Source organism: Balaenoptera physalus, assembly GCF_965194825.1.
Source record: "Balaenoptera physalus genome assembly, chromosome: 6".
NCBI classification, from domain to species: Eukaryota; Metazoa; Chordata; class Mammalia; order Artiodactyla; family Balaenopteridae; genus Balaenoptera; species Balaenoptera physalus.
The window spans coordinates 120,304,514-120,318,889 of record NC_138885.1 but is presented as its reverse complement, the minus strand read 5'-3'; the positions used below and the strand labels follow the sequence as shown (position 1 = coordinate 120,318,889).

At 53.1% G+C, this 14,376-nt stretch overlaps 2 protein-coding genes across 5 annotated transcripts; one reads left to right on the top strand and one right to left on the bottom strand.

Annotated features, from left to right (window-relative positions):
• The first annotated feature begins 5,550 nt into the window (after positions 1–5,550).
• Positions 5,551–9,431, top strand: TUBA4A (tubulin alpha 4a). The gene is made up of 4 exons (XM_082466628.1): positions 5,551–5,682; positions 7,458–7,680; positions 7,992–8,140; positions 8,387–9,431. Exons 1-4 carry the CDS (start codon positions 5,680–5,682, stop codon positions 9,356–9,358), a joined length of 1,347 nt encoding a protein of 448 aa, XP_082322754.1. The 5' UTR covers positions 5,551–5,679; the 3' UTR covers positions 9,359–9,431.
• A 1,455-nt stretch (positions 9,432–10,886) lies between these two features.
• STK16 (serine/threonine kinase 16) lies at positions 10,887–14,348 on the bottom strand. 4 transcript variants are annotated; one of them, XM_082466641.1, is made up of 8 exons: positions 14,282–14,348; positions 13,729–13,918; positions 12,929–13,148; positions 12,545–12,678; positions 12,249–12,369; positions 12,028–12,123; positions 11,497–11,618; positions 10,887–11,383 (listed from the first exon to the last, which is right to left on the bottom strand). In XM_082466641.1, exons 2-8 carry the CDS (start codon positions 13,812–13,814, stop codon positions 11,245–11,247), a joined length of 918 nt encoding a protein of 305 aa, XP_082322767.1. In that variant the 5' UTR covers positions 13,815–13,918; positions 14,282–14,348; the 3' UTR covers positions 10,887–11,244. The 4 variants fall into 4 exon arrangements, with proteins under 4 accessions (XP_082322767.1, XP_082322769.1, XP_082322768.1 ...); XM_082466643.1 differs by lacking the exon at positions 14,282–14,348 and adding an exon at positions 14,213–14,235; XM_082466642.1 differs by lacking the exon at positions 14,282–14,348 and adding an exon at positions 14,124–14,147.
• Positions 14,349–14,376: the final 28 nt, after the last annotated feature.

Below are 14,376 nucleotides of genomic sequence, written 5' to 3'. Positions count from 1 at the left end.
TGTCTAATGTGCTTTCAAGGTATGATGTCAAGAAGGCAAATAGTCATGTGAATCTGAAGTTTAGAGGAGAGGTCCAAAATGGAGGTATACATTTGAGAGCCAGCAGCATATAGGTGATATGTCTTTCTTTTTGTTCTATTCTTGCACTTCAGTTTGGCAATGTATATACTCTAGTTATTCTTTTTTGAGTAACCCTAGATATGTTACAATCACTTTTTATTAAGGACATTAAAAAATATACCCCAAAGTAGAGATAACATAATAAAACCCCATATACTCATCACCCACCTTCAACGATTGCTCCTTCAGGGAGAAAAGCACATGGAGAGCCTGGGACTGAGCTATGGGGAATACCCTTTAGAGGTAAACCATCAAAGACCACCAAAAAGGAGTGGCCAGGACAGAAACCAGGAGGGGAGGTGTCATCGAAGCCAAGAAGGAAGTGCTTCAACTACGAAACACTATAAGGGAAGGATAAGCTATGTCAAATACTGCTGAGAGGCTGAGAACGATGAAGAGAGAGACGTGACCTTTGGCTTTGGCAAGATGGAGGTCACTAGAGACCTGGGCAAGAACATCTAAGTGGAGCATGTGAACCAGGTCTGCGTGGACAGCAAGAAGGAGAGAAGACATGGAGATATTCCTTTGGAAAGATGGTTCTGTGAGGAGGAGGACAGCTGGTAGATGCCCCATCGGAAAAAATGGAAGGATGTGCACCAAGGCTCAGCTCCACCTCTCCCAGATGGAATCAATGGAGACATTTTAAACTTTGATGACCTTGCTGCACTGCTCCAAGGTTGTGGTGAGACTCTGAGAAGGAGTTAGAAAAGACACAGATAACAATGGTCATGGTGAAGAGGGAGAGCGATCCAAAGAGAGAATGGACATCCATGTAGGGTAAATGGACTAAGCAATGCATCATGAGGAAGAGTGAAGAAGTGCCTGGCATCGTCTTCCTAGATTCTGTACATGTATGTGAATGTCTAAGAGTTTTCCATCTGGTAATATGGACTGTTACCTGCACACCTACCCGGAGTTTATGGCCCTAATTCAGGGGATCTGTATATACCCTGAGAAGATACATACATGCTCACAGCCATGCACAAACACACATGAGCGTGCGCACTCAAACACACATGCACAATCAGAAGCAGAATCTATGTTCCACTAACACGCCTTGGGCATGTCTCCCTGAAACCTTGTCTGCTCCATTTTTCCTGCCAGGAGGCCTGCTCAGTGGTTGTGAACTCCTTGCTACAGGGGCCAGAGTAATGTAAATGTGTGATGTGGGTTGAGCATATGATGTTAAATGGCAACAGGTACTGGTCTTCTGTGTCAGGGAGACACAGAGTGATGAGGGCTGCCTGAACTGGAGCAGCTTGGTGCCCATCCTAAGAGAGTAGCCGCCACCCAGCTGCATTTGTTGCCTATTGGTTTCCTATGGAGGCTGTAAGAAATGGCTACAAACTTAATAGCTTAAAACAACGCAAATTTATTATCTCACAGTTCTGGAGGTCAGAAGTCCAAAATAGGTCTTATAGGGATTGCAGTATTATGATTTATAAGAAAAAAATATATATGGTTACTCAGATGACCAAAATATATTTCTTATATATTATTTGGTCTTTGTCTACTCCTCCCAGCTCACAGTTCCCAAAACCCTGAGAATTCCCTAAGTGTTGAGAGTGATCAAGGTGTCTTTTGTTATGTTAATGAGGTGACTTTTGGACCCACCTAAGGAGGGGGGCTGCTTGCCAGTGGAGCCAACTGAGTGATTAGAGGGTTAGAAATTTCAGTCCCACCACCCGCTTCTGACCTCCCGGGAGCGGCGGGCAGCTGGAGATTGAGTTCAATTACCAATGGTCAATGATTTAATCAGTCGTGCTTATGTAATGAAGCCTCCATCCAAACTCAAAAGGATGGGGTTTGGAAACCTTCCAGGATGGTGAACACATGGAGGTGCTGGGAGAGTGGCGCTCCTGGCGCTATGGAAGCTCATGCCCTTTCCCCGTACCTTGCCCTCTGCATCTCTTCCATGTGGCTGCTCCTGGCTTATATCCTTTTATAATAAACCAGTGATCTAGTAGGTAGAATGTTTCTCTGAACTCTGTGAGCCTCTCTAGCAAATTAATTGAACCCAAGGAAGAAGTAATGGTAACCTCTAATTTACAGCCGGTCAGTCAGAAAGACAGGTAACAACCTGGACTTGTGATTGGTATCCTGAGTTGGCGGGGGCTGTTGGAACTTCCAATTTGTAGCTGGTGGGTCAGAAGCACAGGCAACAACCTGGGCTAGCGACTGGCATCTGAAGTGGGGAGTGGGTGACAGTCTTGTAGGACCAAACCCTTAATCGGGGAATCTGATGCTATCTCCAGGCAGAAAGTGGGAGAATTGAGTTGTATTCTTGAACACCCTGCTGGTGTCTGAGAACTGCTTGGTGGTGTGTGGGGAAGCCCCCCGCCCCGCACACTGGAATTGGAAACCTGTTTAGGGATAAACTCAAGGTGTTGGCATGACTGTCTTCCTTCTAAAGACTCTAGAGGAGAATATGTTCCTTGCCTTTTCAATCTTCTGGAGGCTGCCCACATTCCTTACCATGGCCTCCTTTCATCTTGGAAGCCATCACTCTGACCTCTGCTTCTGACCTCTCCTTCCCTGACTCTGACTCTCCTGCCTCCCTCTTCCATTTATAAGGACCCTTGTGATTACATTGGGCCCACCCAGGAAATCCAGAATAGTCTGCCATCTCAAGACCTTTACCCTAATCACATCCACAGAGTCTTTTGCCATGTAAGGTAACATAGTCACAGATTCCAGGGATTAGGATGTGGACATCTCGGTGGGGAGCTGTTCTGCCTATCACAATTGCTAAATGGGAATGCAGGCGTTGAATAGCCATATCTTCCAATTCTTTTCAAGATAAGCTAGAAATCTGGATTTTTACACGATCATGCAGAAAAGAGTTAACATAGCAGAACTGAGACTTAGAAAGGCCTGCTCGCGAGGTTGGCCCTTGGCTGGCATCTGGGAACTTGGCTCTTAGAGTGCACCCAGTCAACAGCTAACTGATAAGGATGGTTTGTTGTGCCTAGATGGTGTGTGTAAACGATATGATTTATGCTGAACACCTGCTTTTCTTCTAAAGAGTCTGGAATTTTGGTAAGTGCAAGGCAGAGGTGCCTATGCGACCAGCCCCCACTAAAAACCTTGGGTGCTGAGTCTCTAACGGGCTTTCTTGGGCAGAAACACTGCAAGGAAACGTTGTCCCATTTTCATTTTGGAGGAAGAGTACACTGTGTGAGCCCTTATGGGAGGGAGAGGGCATAGATTCCTTCAGACTCCGCTTGTGTCTTTTCCCCTTATTATCCAGTTGTGTATTGTTCCTACATCACTGTAATAAACCTTAGCTGTGAGTACAAGTTTATGCTGAGTCCTGTGAGTCCGTCTGGCAAGTCTCCTAACATAGGGGTGGTCTTTGGGGATGCCCCAAAGACAATTCCTGATTTTTTTCATATTCTAAACGCTATGGGGGTTAACACTGTGGGGGAATTTGGCCTCCAGGCTGCTAATTTGAAACTTCTGACTTCTTAGAGTTTCACCTTAATTTTAGTCCCATCTCTGTAGTGAAAAAATTCACCTGACACACACTTAGCAAATCCTTACCACATGCTAAGCGGCATACTAGGAGCTACGGACACAAAAGTGAATAAGACACAATCCTTACCTTCAACAAGGTCGCTATCTAATAAGATGGACATGTACAAGAATAACTGCAGTGTGATGTGCTACACACACTAAAATAAATGAATAAAATGCTCTAAGAGTCCAGACAACTGCATACACGGTGCTTTGCTGTGTATGTACACATCCCTCAGTTCATCTGGTCCTCACAATCCGAAGTTATTATCCCAGTTTTACAAAGAAAGAAGCTGAACCTGAAGGGCAAATAGGTTTTGGATTTTGCCTAAGATAGCGCAATCCTCTTAAAATATTCATTCTGCTGGGGTTGGGGTGGACAAGGAAAAAAGAGAGCCAGGGAAGGTCTGCAAGAGGCCGTGTGTTCTGTAATCACCAAGGCCCCTTGCTCTGTAGAGACCATGACCCCATTTCCCAAAGCAGCCTCATTGTATGCCCTTGCCAGTTTTCTTTTTAATGAATGAGTCTTGTTCTCCCAACCATATGGTTAGTCTACTGGGAAAAGAGACCTTGTCATATATCACTGTATTCCTTTCCATGCCTTGCCTAAGTAAGGTGTCAATTAGCTATTTTGTTGGTAGAAAGTTGCCATTGCTAGTTATTTTATCCTGCTGTGTTGTTTTGTCAGGCAGCCCTGGCCCTAGGAAACACTATGATAGGAGAGGCAGGTGAATCCTTTCTAAGTGACTAGCCTAGGAGACAGGTTTCTTAATGACGTGCCAATAGGCACATAGGGCACTTCTGATGATTTCCCCAGTGAAGGGAGACAGCTAGAAAATGTAAGGCATGCAAGGGAAAGCAGAAGTAGATTGAAAAGCCCATTCTTGCAAGAAATGGAAATGAAACGTAAAAAGAAGGAATAGCTTCAGCTGAGACCTCCACCTGAGCTCTGAGGGCATTGAGATGCAGGTCGCAGATCCTGCCTATGGCTTAGGGACAGAAGAGGGTGGGGAAGTCAAAATCAGCCATGATATCGGAATCTCCATTTTCTTTTTTCCTCTTTGGAGTCAACAAACGTTATGATACCTCACAACAATGCTTTCTGGGGGTGGAATTATTGTCTCCTTTCACCGGTGAAAATGCCAAGGACTCAGTGAGGTTAAGTCACTTGCCCAAGGTCACATAGGGCAGTCAAGATGCGAATCCAGGTACTGAGGGCTTCGGTCCAGAGCTCAGGCGGTTCTGGCAGCAGGAAAACGGGCAGGTGACGATGGCGAGGGCCGGCTGATAGTGACGGCGCTGATGACGGGGCCACTGACCGGCGGGTAGCCGGAGAGCCACAGGAGATTCCGGGCGTCGGCCCTCGCAGACAGACTGTGGGGCTCGGCTCTGCGGAGCAGCCTAAGGGATCGGCAACCTGGGGCTCAGGCTGTGCAGCTCCTGGTCCTCGGCCGCCCACGGGCGTTGGCGAAGGCCAGCCGTCCCGGCCGGGGACCAGCAGGCCGCTTGCGGCTGCAAGGGGTTCCTGGGGGACAGGCCAGAGCCAGGCAGTCGGCCGGAGCCTCCAGGGAGGCGGGTCGGGGAGGGCACCGGCGAAGGCTGGCTACAGCCACTTCGGAAAAACAGCCTCTACAGCACGCGGCCTAAGTCAGAACACCTGAGCCACAGGCGCCCCCATGACGCAGGTACAGGCGAGACTCGTCCTGGCACTGCACCCTGCGTCCCAACAGCGGAGCTCGGGAGCTCTGAGTGTCGGCTCAAAACCCGGAGCGAACGGTTAAAGCTCCGGTCGCTACTCCTAACCCACGCGGGACAGGTGAGGGACAGGGGCACGCCAGGGGGAGGGGACTCGCCCTGGCCCCACCCCTCCGGGCCGCCTACCTTTGGGGGGGCGTGGCCTCTGGGCCGCCCAGCTCCTAGTGGGCGGTCGGAGCGCGTGGGCCCGCCCCCCGTGTATAAGAGCGGTGCGGCACTGCAGCTAGCGCAGTTCTCACTGAGACCCGTCACCCGGACTCTACGTGAGACCCACCGCCTGGACTCACCATGGTGAGTGCGGCCCCGCCGGCATCTCGCCCGTCCCTTAATTGCCCCTCTTCTTCGGGGAACCTCCCTCCCGGGATGCTCGGAGCCCTCCATCCGAAGTTCCTGGTCTGGAGGAGTTGGCGGGGGTGGGGGGTGGGGGGGTGTGTGCATTTCCCCCACCCCACCCCCTCCCGGTGACTTTGGCTGAGCCACGTTGTCCACTTTCGGAGGCTGGGGAAGGGAGTGGAGTGGGGTGGGATTCTTCACGAGCAGAGAGGAGTCCTCCTGGAATCCCCTCCTGCTCCACGAAGCATTTGTGCCCTAATTCTCCTGAGGGGAGTCACGCGGTCCCGTACCCAGTCCTTTCCGCCGGCGAGGGAGAGCCGCTCGGCTGACCTCCACCCCCAGCCTCCGCCTCACTTCCCGGTCCCCGGAGCTGACCAAACACGTGCTTGGCGCAAGAAGGTGGAGGGGGTCAGATTACTTGGTGCAGCATCCCCCTTTGCTCCGACTGTGTGTGTATCCCTCCTACCCACAGCCCCCTGTGACTCAGCACCCCTCTTCTGATCCTGGAGGGGTGGCGAGAATGGGGTTCAGCCTAGTCAGGCGAGCCGGATTCTCTCCAACCGGAATCAGGGTGCAGGGACGGGCAGAGACAGCTGGCGCTGAGCGAGAGCGCGGCCGGGGCCAGGTTGGGGGGAGGGGAAAGAGGTGTGTGTAGGGGGTGGTATTTATAGCCCAGGGACCGGGACCGAAATCCAATCCTCGCTTTCCGCCGGGATGTAACTGGAAAGAATCTAGAAGGGGGGGCGAATGCAGGGCGAGGGTGCAGGATGGCGCTCACCCTGCCCAGGGCAAGGCGGTTACCTCTAGGGCCTCACCGCAGGTTCCGCTTCCTTTTCTGGGTATTTGGAAACCGTCACCCCGCCATTTCGGTGTCGAAAAGGGAGGCTGCGCCGGCCCTGCGTGGCACCACTTTGGCTCTTCAGAGGTTAATTTCACACTGGCAGGGATGAGCCTAGGGCAGCGAGTGCCCCAGTACCCACAACCCGTATTGCCTGCGCCTGCCGTCTTTTGCTCTCTGCGGTCTCGGTGAGGGCTCCGCAGTGGACGAAGGTGATGAAGACACCCAGGGTGTGGGGGTGGAGGTGACGAGCGCAGCCAGACGGGCTTGAAAGGCGGTGGGGGGAGGGCATCCTGCTGGCCAGCGTGGTCAGTTGATGCCTGGCTGGAAGGCTGAGACACCTCTGCAGCCCGCAAGAATGAAATGGGGAGAGGGTGATATGAAATTCTAGTTGTTCCATCCTCAGAGCAAAGAACTAATCAAGCGGGGGACCTCTAGCTATAAATTCATAGCTCTGGAAAACCTTCTGTCCCTCCTCAGGCTCTTGAGAAGCTGATTTGTGAGAGTAGGGATTGGGAACAGCTGAAAAATCGCTTGTCCTTGTCTCAGTTACTGCAGTGTCTGCCTGTCTCATACGCACTTGCCCTCTCCGTCCTCCCTGAGTGTCCTATGAATGTGGCAGGGTCATGTGGAGCCACAGCTCTTACTTGACAAGGTCCCCATGGAGAAGTAGGCTGAGGGACTGGCCTGTCCTACTGGGTGCCTCCAGCTGGAAAGTCCTATGCAGGAGAGCCTGGGCAGGCTGCCAGCCTCTTTGACCTCTGCCCAGCCCCAAGCCTCCACTTTTGCCAACTGAGTGATCCTAACTGGTAGGTGACAGGGTGAGAGAGAGGCTCATGAGGTAAAGACTTATGTATGTGGAGCTTATGCCATGTCCCCTCTCTTTATCCTTCAGCGTGAATGCATCTCAGTCCATGTGGGGCAGGCAGGTGTTCAGATGGGCAATGCCTGCTGGGAGCTCTACTGTCTGGAACATGGGATTCAGCCAGATGGGCAGATGCCCAGTGACAAGACCATTGGTGGAGGGGACGACTCCTTCACCACCTTCTTCTGTGAAACCGGCGCTGGAAAGCATGTGCCCAGGGCAGTTTTTGTGGATCTGGAGCCCACCGTAATCGGTGAGAGGAAGAGAGGGTGGAATTGAGGGGATGGAAAGTGACTCTAAGCTTCTCTCTGGAGAGAGGGTGTGTAGACCTGGCTTTCCTGGCCCTAAAAACCCCTTGCCCTGCTGGAAGCTAAAGAAGGCAAGCTGATTGCAGGCTGGCCTGGGCAGCAGGTCTGGGTTTCCCTCACACACTGGTATCTCAGGCTGGCAGAAGGATGAGCTCTTCCATACATCTGACCACAGTTACCAGGCTGGGGGAGGGAGGTACGTGCTGAGCACAGCCTTGAGGTTTCTGCCCTAATGATGTGGTTTATGCCCTTCCAGATGAGATCCGAAATGGCCCATACCGACAGCTCTTCCACCCCGAGCAGCTCATTACTGGGAAAGAGGATGCCGCTAACAACTACGCTCGTGGTCACTATACCATTGGCAAGGAAATCATTGACCCGGTACTGGACCGGATCCGCAAGCTGGTGAGAACTTGGGATGGAAGGAAGGGAGCGTTTGAGAGGATGCTAATGGTCAGAAACATTTTTTCCCAGATCCATTTCATGGGGTCATCTCTAATTGTACATGCCCCAGAGCATGCTGCAGCTATGGGATACTCATTAGTCTTTGCCTTGACTCCTGAGAAATTTTAGGCTTTTGTGAAGCCAGAAGGTAAGAGTTCCTCAGGCCCCTTCCCTGCCCACATTGCTCTTTACTTTCTTGCCTTTCAGTCTGATCAGTGCACAGGACTTCAGGGCTTCCTGGTGTTCCACAGCTTTGGAGGGGGCACTGGCTCTGGCTTCACCTCACTCCTGATGGAGCGGCTCTCTGTTGACTATGGCAAGAAATCCAAGCTGGAGTTCTCCATCTACCCAGCCCCGCAGGTGTCCACAGCCGTGGTGGAGCCCTATAACTCCATCCTGACCACCCACACCACCCTGGAGCACTCAGACTGTGCCTTCATGGTGGACAATGAAGCCATCTATGACATCTGCCGCCGCAACCTAGACATCGAGCGCCCGACTTACACCAACCTCAACCGCCTCATCAGCCAAATCGTCTCCTCCATCACGGCCTCCCTGCGCTTCGACGGGGCCCTCAACGTGGACCTGACAGAGTTCCAGACCAACCTGGTGCCCTACCCTCGCATCCACTTCCCCCTGGCCACCTATGCGCCAGTCATCTCTGCAGAGAAAGCCTACCACGAGCAGCTGTCGGTGGCAGAGATCACCAATGCCTGCTTCGAGCCTGCCAACCAGATGGTGAAGTGTGATCCCCGTCACGGCAAGTACATGGCCTGCTGCCTGCTGTACCGTGGAGACGTGGTGCCCAAGGATGTCAACGCCGCCATCGCTGCCATCAAGACCAAGCGCAGTATTCAGTTCGTGGACTGGTGCCCCACGGGCTTCAAGGTTGGCATCAACTACCAGCCCCCCACTGTGGTGCCCGGGGGTGATCTGGCCAAGGTGCAGCGTGCCGTGTGCATGCTGAGCAACACGACCGCCATCGCTGAGGCCTGGGCCCGCCTGGACCACAAGTTCGACCTGATGTATGCCAAGAGGGCATTTGTGCACTGGTACGTGGGCGAGGGCATGGAGGAGGGTGAGTTCTCCGAGGCCCGGGAGGATATGGCTGCCCTGGAGAAGGATTATGAGGAAGTAGGCATCGACTCCTACGAGGACGAGGATGAGGGAGAAGAATAGAACAGCTGCCTGGAGTCCACTCACTATGTTTATTGCAAAATCCTTTCGAAATAAACAGTCTCCTTGCACGGTTTCTTGTCCCCTCTGTGAGTGATTAAGCTTCTGCTGCCTTCCCCTTTTGTGCTGCTGCTGCTTCTGCTGCTGCCCTCACTATGTGCTGCTCATGACTTTTTCCCTTCCATGGCTGAAAGTGAGACCTTCAGGCCAGGAAAGAAAGACCTTCCTTGCCAGGCCCAGGAAACATGACCCCGTGTATGATCCTAGAGGTGCCCAGGATAGGGGGGAGACGAGGACCAAATCTTGGACCTGTCTGTCCAGCCATGAGCTGTTAAAGGATCTGAGGCTTCACTTCCTTTCCAAGTAGGAGTTTAAGCCCAGCAGTTTCTGTATTTGAGAGTTAGACGGCTACCCTATTCTTCCTGCTGCTCTGCATTCACTGACTCTGGAAGCAAGCTTGGCCCAGGTACCTCTGTGCGTTATAAGGGCTTGCGAGTGGGGCTGAGCTGGCCCAGAGTTCCTGGGCGTGGAGCCTAGTCATAAGCTTGGGGGATGGGAGGGAACAAGGGCGATCTCCTAGAGTTGTTTGTGTCACTGCACCTCCTAGCAGCTTTGCAAAGCTTACTGTTGGTCTTGCTGCTTTGCTGGGGCCTAGGGTTGTGCCATTAAAAGTCAGGTCATTTCCCTTCTGTTTGTGCTTTCTTTCTGGCCTCAGCCTCTGTGCTAGCTGGTGGGAGCCTCCTGCCAGGGCCCTGGGGAAAACTTCAACTTTGCTAATAGGCACCCCAGGACCCACACTGACGTCAGCAGTTGGGGGCGGGCACAGTGCGGGGAAGAAGCTTCAATCTCAGGAGGAGGAGATGCGAACCCTGCCCTTGCCTCCCCTCCCTGGTGATTCAGGGACACAGTGCTCTTCCCGGGGGAACAGGTTTCAAGCCCAGCAAGGGCAGGGCCCCTGTTTACTCAGCAGCGTAGGCAGGAAGTGGCAGCTGGATACTGCCACGCCACACTGGCCTCATTAATCATTAACCATGTGTGAACTAGAACCATCTGGGAGAGATTCTGGGCCAAAATGGCTGCCACCTCCACTCCCCTTCCCCCAGGCAGAGGCTGGAGACGAGTTATGTAGCTGTCCCAGAGACTCCTCAGGTGTCTCCACCCAGAAGCCCTTGCCTGGAAAACCAGCTGGGCTGCTCTGACTAAGCTACCCAGCCCTGGGAATGAAGAGATGAAAGTGCGAGTTGAGGGTGCTTAAGGCGGCCCTGGTCACAGTTCTTGGCACAGAAGCCAGCTCAAACCAGAGCATCTTGAAGTTTTTGAATAAGACAAGCTAGGAGAAGAACTGCCCCCCACCAACCAGCCAGATCTAAGGTAGGCACACCTGCCTCTGTACGTGGAATGATGAAGTCACGCCATTCCTGACGCAACACCAGTCCCTCTTCTCTCCAGGCTCTCCCTTGGAAATGGCAACCAGACTTTTGGCCCCCTGCACCTCTTCTCTCACTCCAGGCACGATGAAACTAAGATCACACCAAGCTACTTTCACTTTATTCTTCTATTCATACATTTTTCTGCTCCCAGATTTGGAGGCAGATCATGATGTAAGCTCAGCAGTCCTGCTCAGAGCCTTTACCAGATTCTATCAGTTCCCCTTTCCCCATTCCCCACCCTCACCCACCGCTACCCAGTCAGGCCCCCAGTCCAGTTGTTGCTCTTGGGCGTAAGAGAGCAGAATCAGAGACAGAAGACTGAGCTGACTGTCCCCACCCCCCAGCTGCCCCTAACTACAAGAGAGCTGTCCTGGTTAGAAGGGATGGAGATTCCACTAAGGAATGGGAGCTTCTTCCCAAGGCACAGGGGCCACCTTCTCAACATGGCCACTGGTTTGTTCAGATTTGGGTAGTGTGCTGGCTCTGAGCCGGGGGCTGCAGTGCCTCCAACTGACTCAGGAGGAAAGGAATGTGAGGGCGCTGCTGGGGGTCCACAGTCATCATTAAGGTCAGCAGCTGCCGCAAGGCTGAAGAATGCCTGTAGAAGGAGGAGGGCAGGGTGATGAGAGCAGCCATCCCCTATGCTACAGCTCCAGCCCCGCAAACGGCTGGGAGGAGTCTGAACTGCTTGCTGCCCCCTTCATTGCTCACCTGGGGCTCTGCGGGATGTTTAGTTGGTTCTGCACAGCAAGGGCCACACTGTCACCCTTCTGGAACACCATGTCATAAGGGCCTTCCCCAAACATCATGGCATATAGCACACAGCCTAGGGACTAAGCATAACTTGGTTATTCCCTGGAAGGGGACCAGTGGAGATGATATCGCTCCGCTTAATTCTGTAGTGAAAGGAAACTACAATATGCGGACTTCAGTCACATGACACCACCAGGGCCCAGAGAAACTGCGAGTTAGCTGGAGGCCTCTGCACCCTGTGCTTAGCCACTTCCTTCAGCCCTGACAGTTAGCTGTACTCACCCTGTTCAAAGGGCGGGATTATACCACTTCCTGAGCAACTGAGTACAGTGTCAGTGACAGTTTCCAGGAAGAAAGTCGAGGGGGGATGAGGATATACATGGTTCCTGGGGCCCCATGCGCGAGAAACCAAAGACCTGTTCCTCTACTCCACAGTAGGTACAGAGCAGCACTCCTCCCCACCCAGATTCCCACCCACATGCTCCTCACCCAGACATCAGTCCGCTCATCGATGACACAGTGGCTCTGCACGGAAAAGAGCTCCGGGGCCCGGTAGGAGATGGTGCACCGCTGGGCTGCCCAGTCCTGGAACAGTGGCCCCAGAGCTCAAAAGTGGGGCACAGGTCATGGTCATGTGACCAAATTGGGGCATGCACCAGAAGGGGCTGAGGATGGGGAATAGGTGGGCAAAGGAACCTAGAGACTCTTACCTGGAGGGCCAGAGCCTGGCGGGAGCTCTCCACGTAGATGCATGCTTGACTCATGGAACCCAAGTCCATTAAAACTGGCTGCCCCTCATCTCCAAGCAAGATATTGGTGGGTTTCAGGTCCCTGCAGGAAAGTGGAAATGAACCATGAGCATCCTTGGACAGGAAGGCTGGAATCCTAGGGGGGGGGGCAAAAGAATCATGGGGGCTGTTCCTTGGGAGGAGCGCAGAGACCTCTCATTTCTCTTGATGAGGCTCTTCCTTTCTGCCCAGCAGGTACACAGGAGCCTCCCACTGACCTGTGGGCATAACCCTTGGCATGAATAGCCTCAAGGCCTCTGCAGATACTCAGCAGCAGCCGAAGGATTTGCTCTTCAGTCAAGAAGTTGCCTTTGTCCTTCAGCTTTTCTATCTCGTCCCATAGCGTACCTCTCTGCAAAACAAGTTTCCCCACGGTTTCTGTTTTTTTAGCCTCTGCTCCTTGAGCCTGAGTCCTTCCCTATGTCAAAGCCTATCAACCATTTCACCACACACCCCACAGCCCCATCTGGGTTCCTTAAACCCCAAATCTGAAGTAGTCAAACTAGAACATGGTCTCTGCTTCCCAACGTGCTTGACTGCTCACACAGCCCTTGGCAGGTGGCTCTGTTGCAACCCCCTCCATAGCCCGGAGACTTTCTGACCTTGAAGAAGGGTAGCAGCAGCCAGGCCTCATGTTTGGTGCCTCGTTCCCTCAGACAATAAGCCACAAGGTGAAGGATGTTGGGGTGATGGAAGAGGCGATGCATGTCTGCTTCTCGTTGGGCCTCCTCCCGGTCCTGCTGCTCATGACACAGGATTCGCTTCAGGGCGTAGAACTGTCCATCATGTAACCCCTCCACTAGGTCCACATAGCTGAACCCACTGTGGGCCAAAGGGGTCAGTGAAGGACCATGGTCATCTCCCACACTGCTTGGACCCAGAGGAATTCCCTGGGGAGAAGGGTGGGGTGGGATGGTGTCTTTCCCATTTAGTAGCAACCCTCCCAAGGTGTGACTCTAAAAAGAAGTCTGAAGATTATTACACTTTGAGCTCAAGACCAGGGACAGAGTCACCTTTTAGGTGCTATGATCTTAATGCAGGGCTCTGCACATGACAGATGCTCAATAAATCTTTAATAAATAATAGTCAACATTTATCAAGTGCTATGAACCAGGCCGTAGGGGAGACATTTGATACGCAGTATCTGGTTTAGTCCTCACAGCCCTGCAAGTAAAGCATAATTAGCTCCAATAGGCAGAGGAAACTATGGCTTATCAAGGCCATACATGGTGAATCTAGGAAGCCTGGCTCCACAATCCACTTTCTTGACCACCACGTAGCTGGGCTCTGTCAGGTGAATCAGAGGCTAAGGATAAAACTTTTGTGCCCCTATCATGTGCAGACCGCTGTCCTTCAAACACCATAACCCTAGGGACTAGTTAAATGATTTCCAAACACTCACCCCTCCCCCAGTTTCTGGATGAAGAGGTAGCGCTTATTGTCAATGATGACAGTTCCCCGAGAGCAGACACAAAGCGCGTGGCCCATAGTGTCTCAGTCATCCTCCTCAAGGACGGTCTGGGGCTGCCAAAAGGTTCGTCCAGGTTGAGTGGTCTCTTTCAGGCAAGTCGCTGGGGGTCCAGCGGATCATGCTGAAAGGAAAGGAACGGCAGGGTCGCGGGCCGGGCACAATCCAGAAGACCCCTGAAGTGGCAAAGTGGAGCGCTCAGGCCCAGATCTCGGAACCTAGAGAAAACGGGCCCTGGCAACGCCGGCTCCGAGAAGGCTGGGGTCAGGTGCCTAAAAGCCTCAGGCCCCGCGGCGACTCCCAGGCCACTTCCTCCAACCCCGGCCCACCTTTAGGCGGTTCCCACTCCCACGCCCGTTGGGCCGCAAAGGCAGGTCATGGGGTGGTTCCGGGGGGGAGGTGCGAGGCCCGGACCCACCATTTGCAGAGCCCACCCCAGTCTCGGCGCGCAGAGCCCAGGGTGGGCCAGCCTGGACTCCCCACTCACCTGGCTTTGGCTGGAGGGAAGCGCCAGGGACCGGAAACAGCGGTTACGTCATCAGTACGCGCCTGTGTAACGGCCCGCAGTATCCTAGCAACCGC

Bases quoted from the DNA above. Each gene is read 5' to 3' on its own strand.
- TUBA4A (XM_082466628.1), top strand. The intron at 7,681-7,991 runs GTGAGAGGAAGA...ATGCCCTTCCAG, and splicing joins TCTGGAGCCCACCGTAATCG to ATGAGATCCGAAATGGCCCA. The intron at 8,141-8,386 runs GTGAGAACTTGG...CTTGCCTTTCAG, and splicing joins TGGACCGGATCCGCAAGCTG to TCTGATCAGTGCACAGGACT.
- STK16 (XM_082466641.1), bottom strand. From the start codon at position 13,814: ATGGGCCACGCGCTTTGTGTCTGCTCTCGGGGAACTGTCATCATTGAC. The intron at 12,370-12,544 runs GTCAGTGGGAGG...ACTTTCCTGCAG, and splicing joins GCCAAGGGTTATGCCCACAG to GGACCTGAAACCCACCAATA. The intron at 11,619-12,027 runs GTGAGGAGCATG...AGTTATGCTTAG, and splicing joins ATGAGCGGACTGATGTCTGG to TCCCTAGGCTGTGTGCTATA.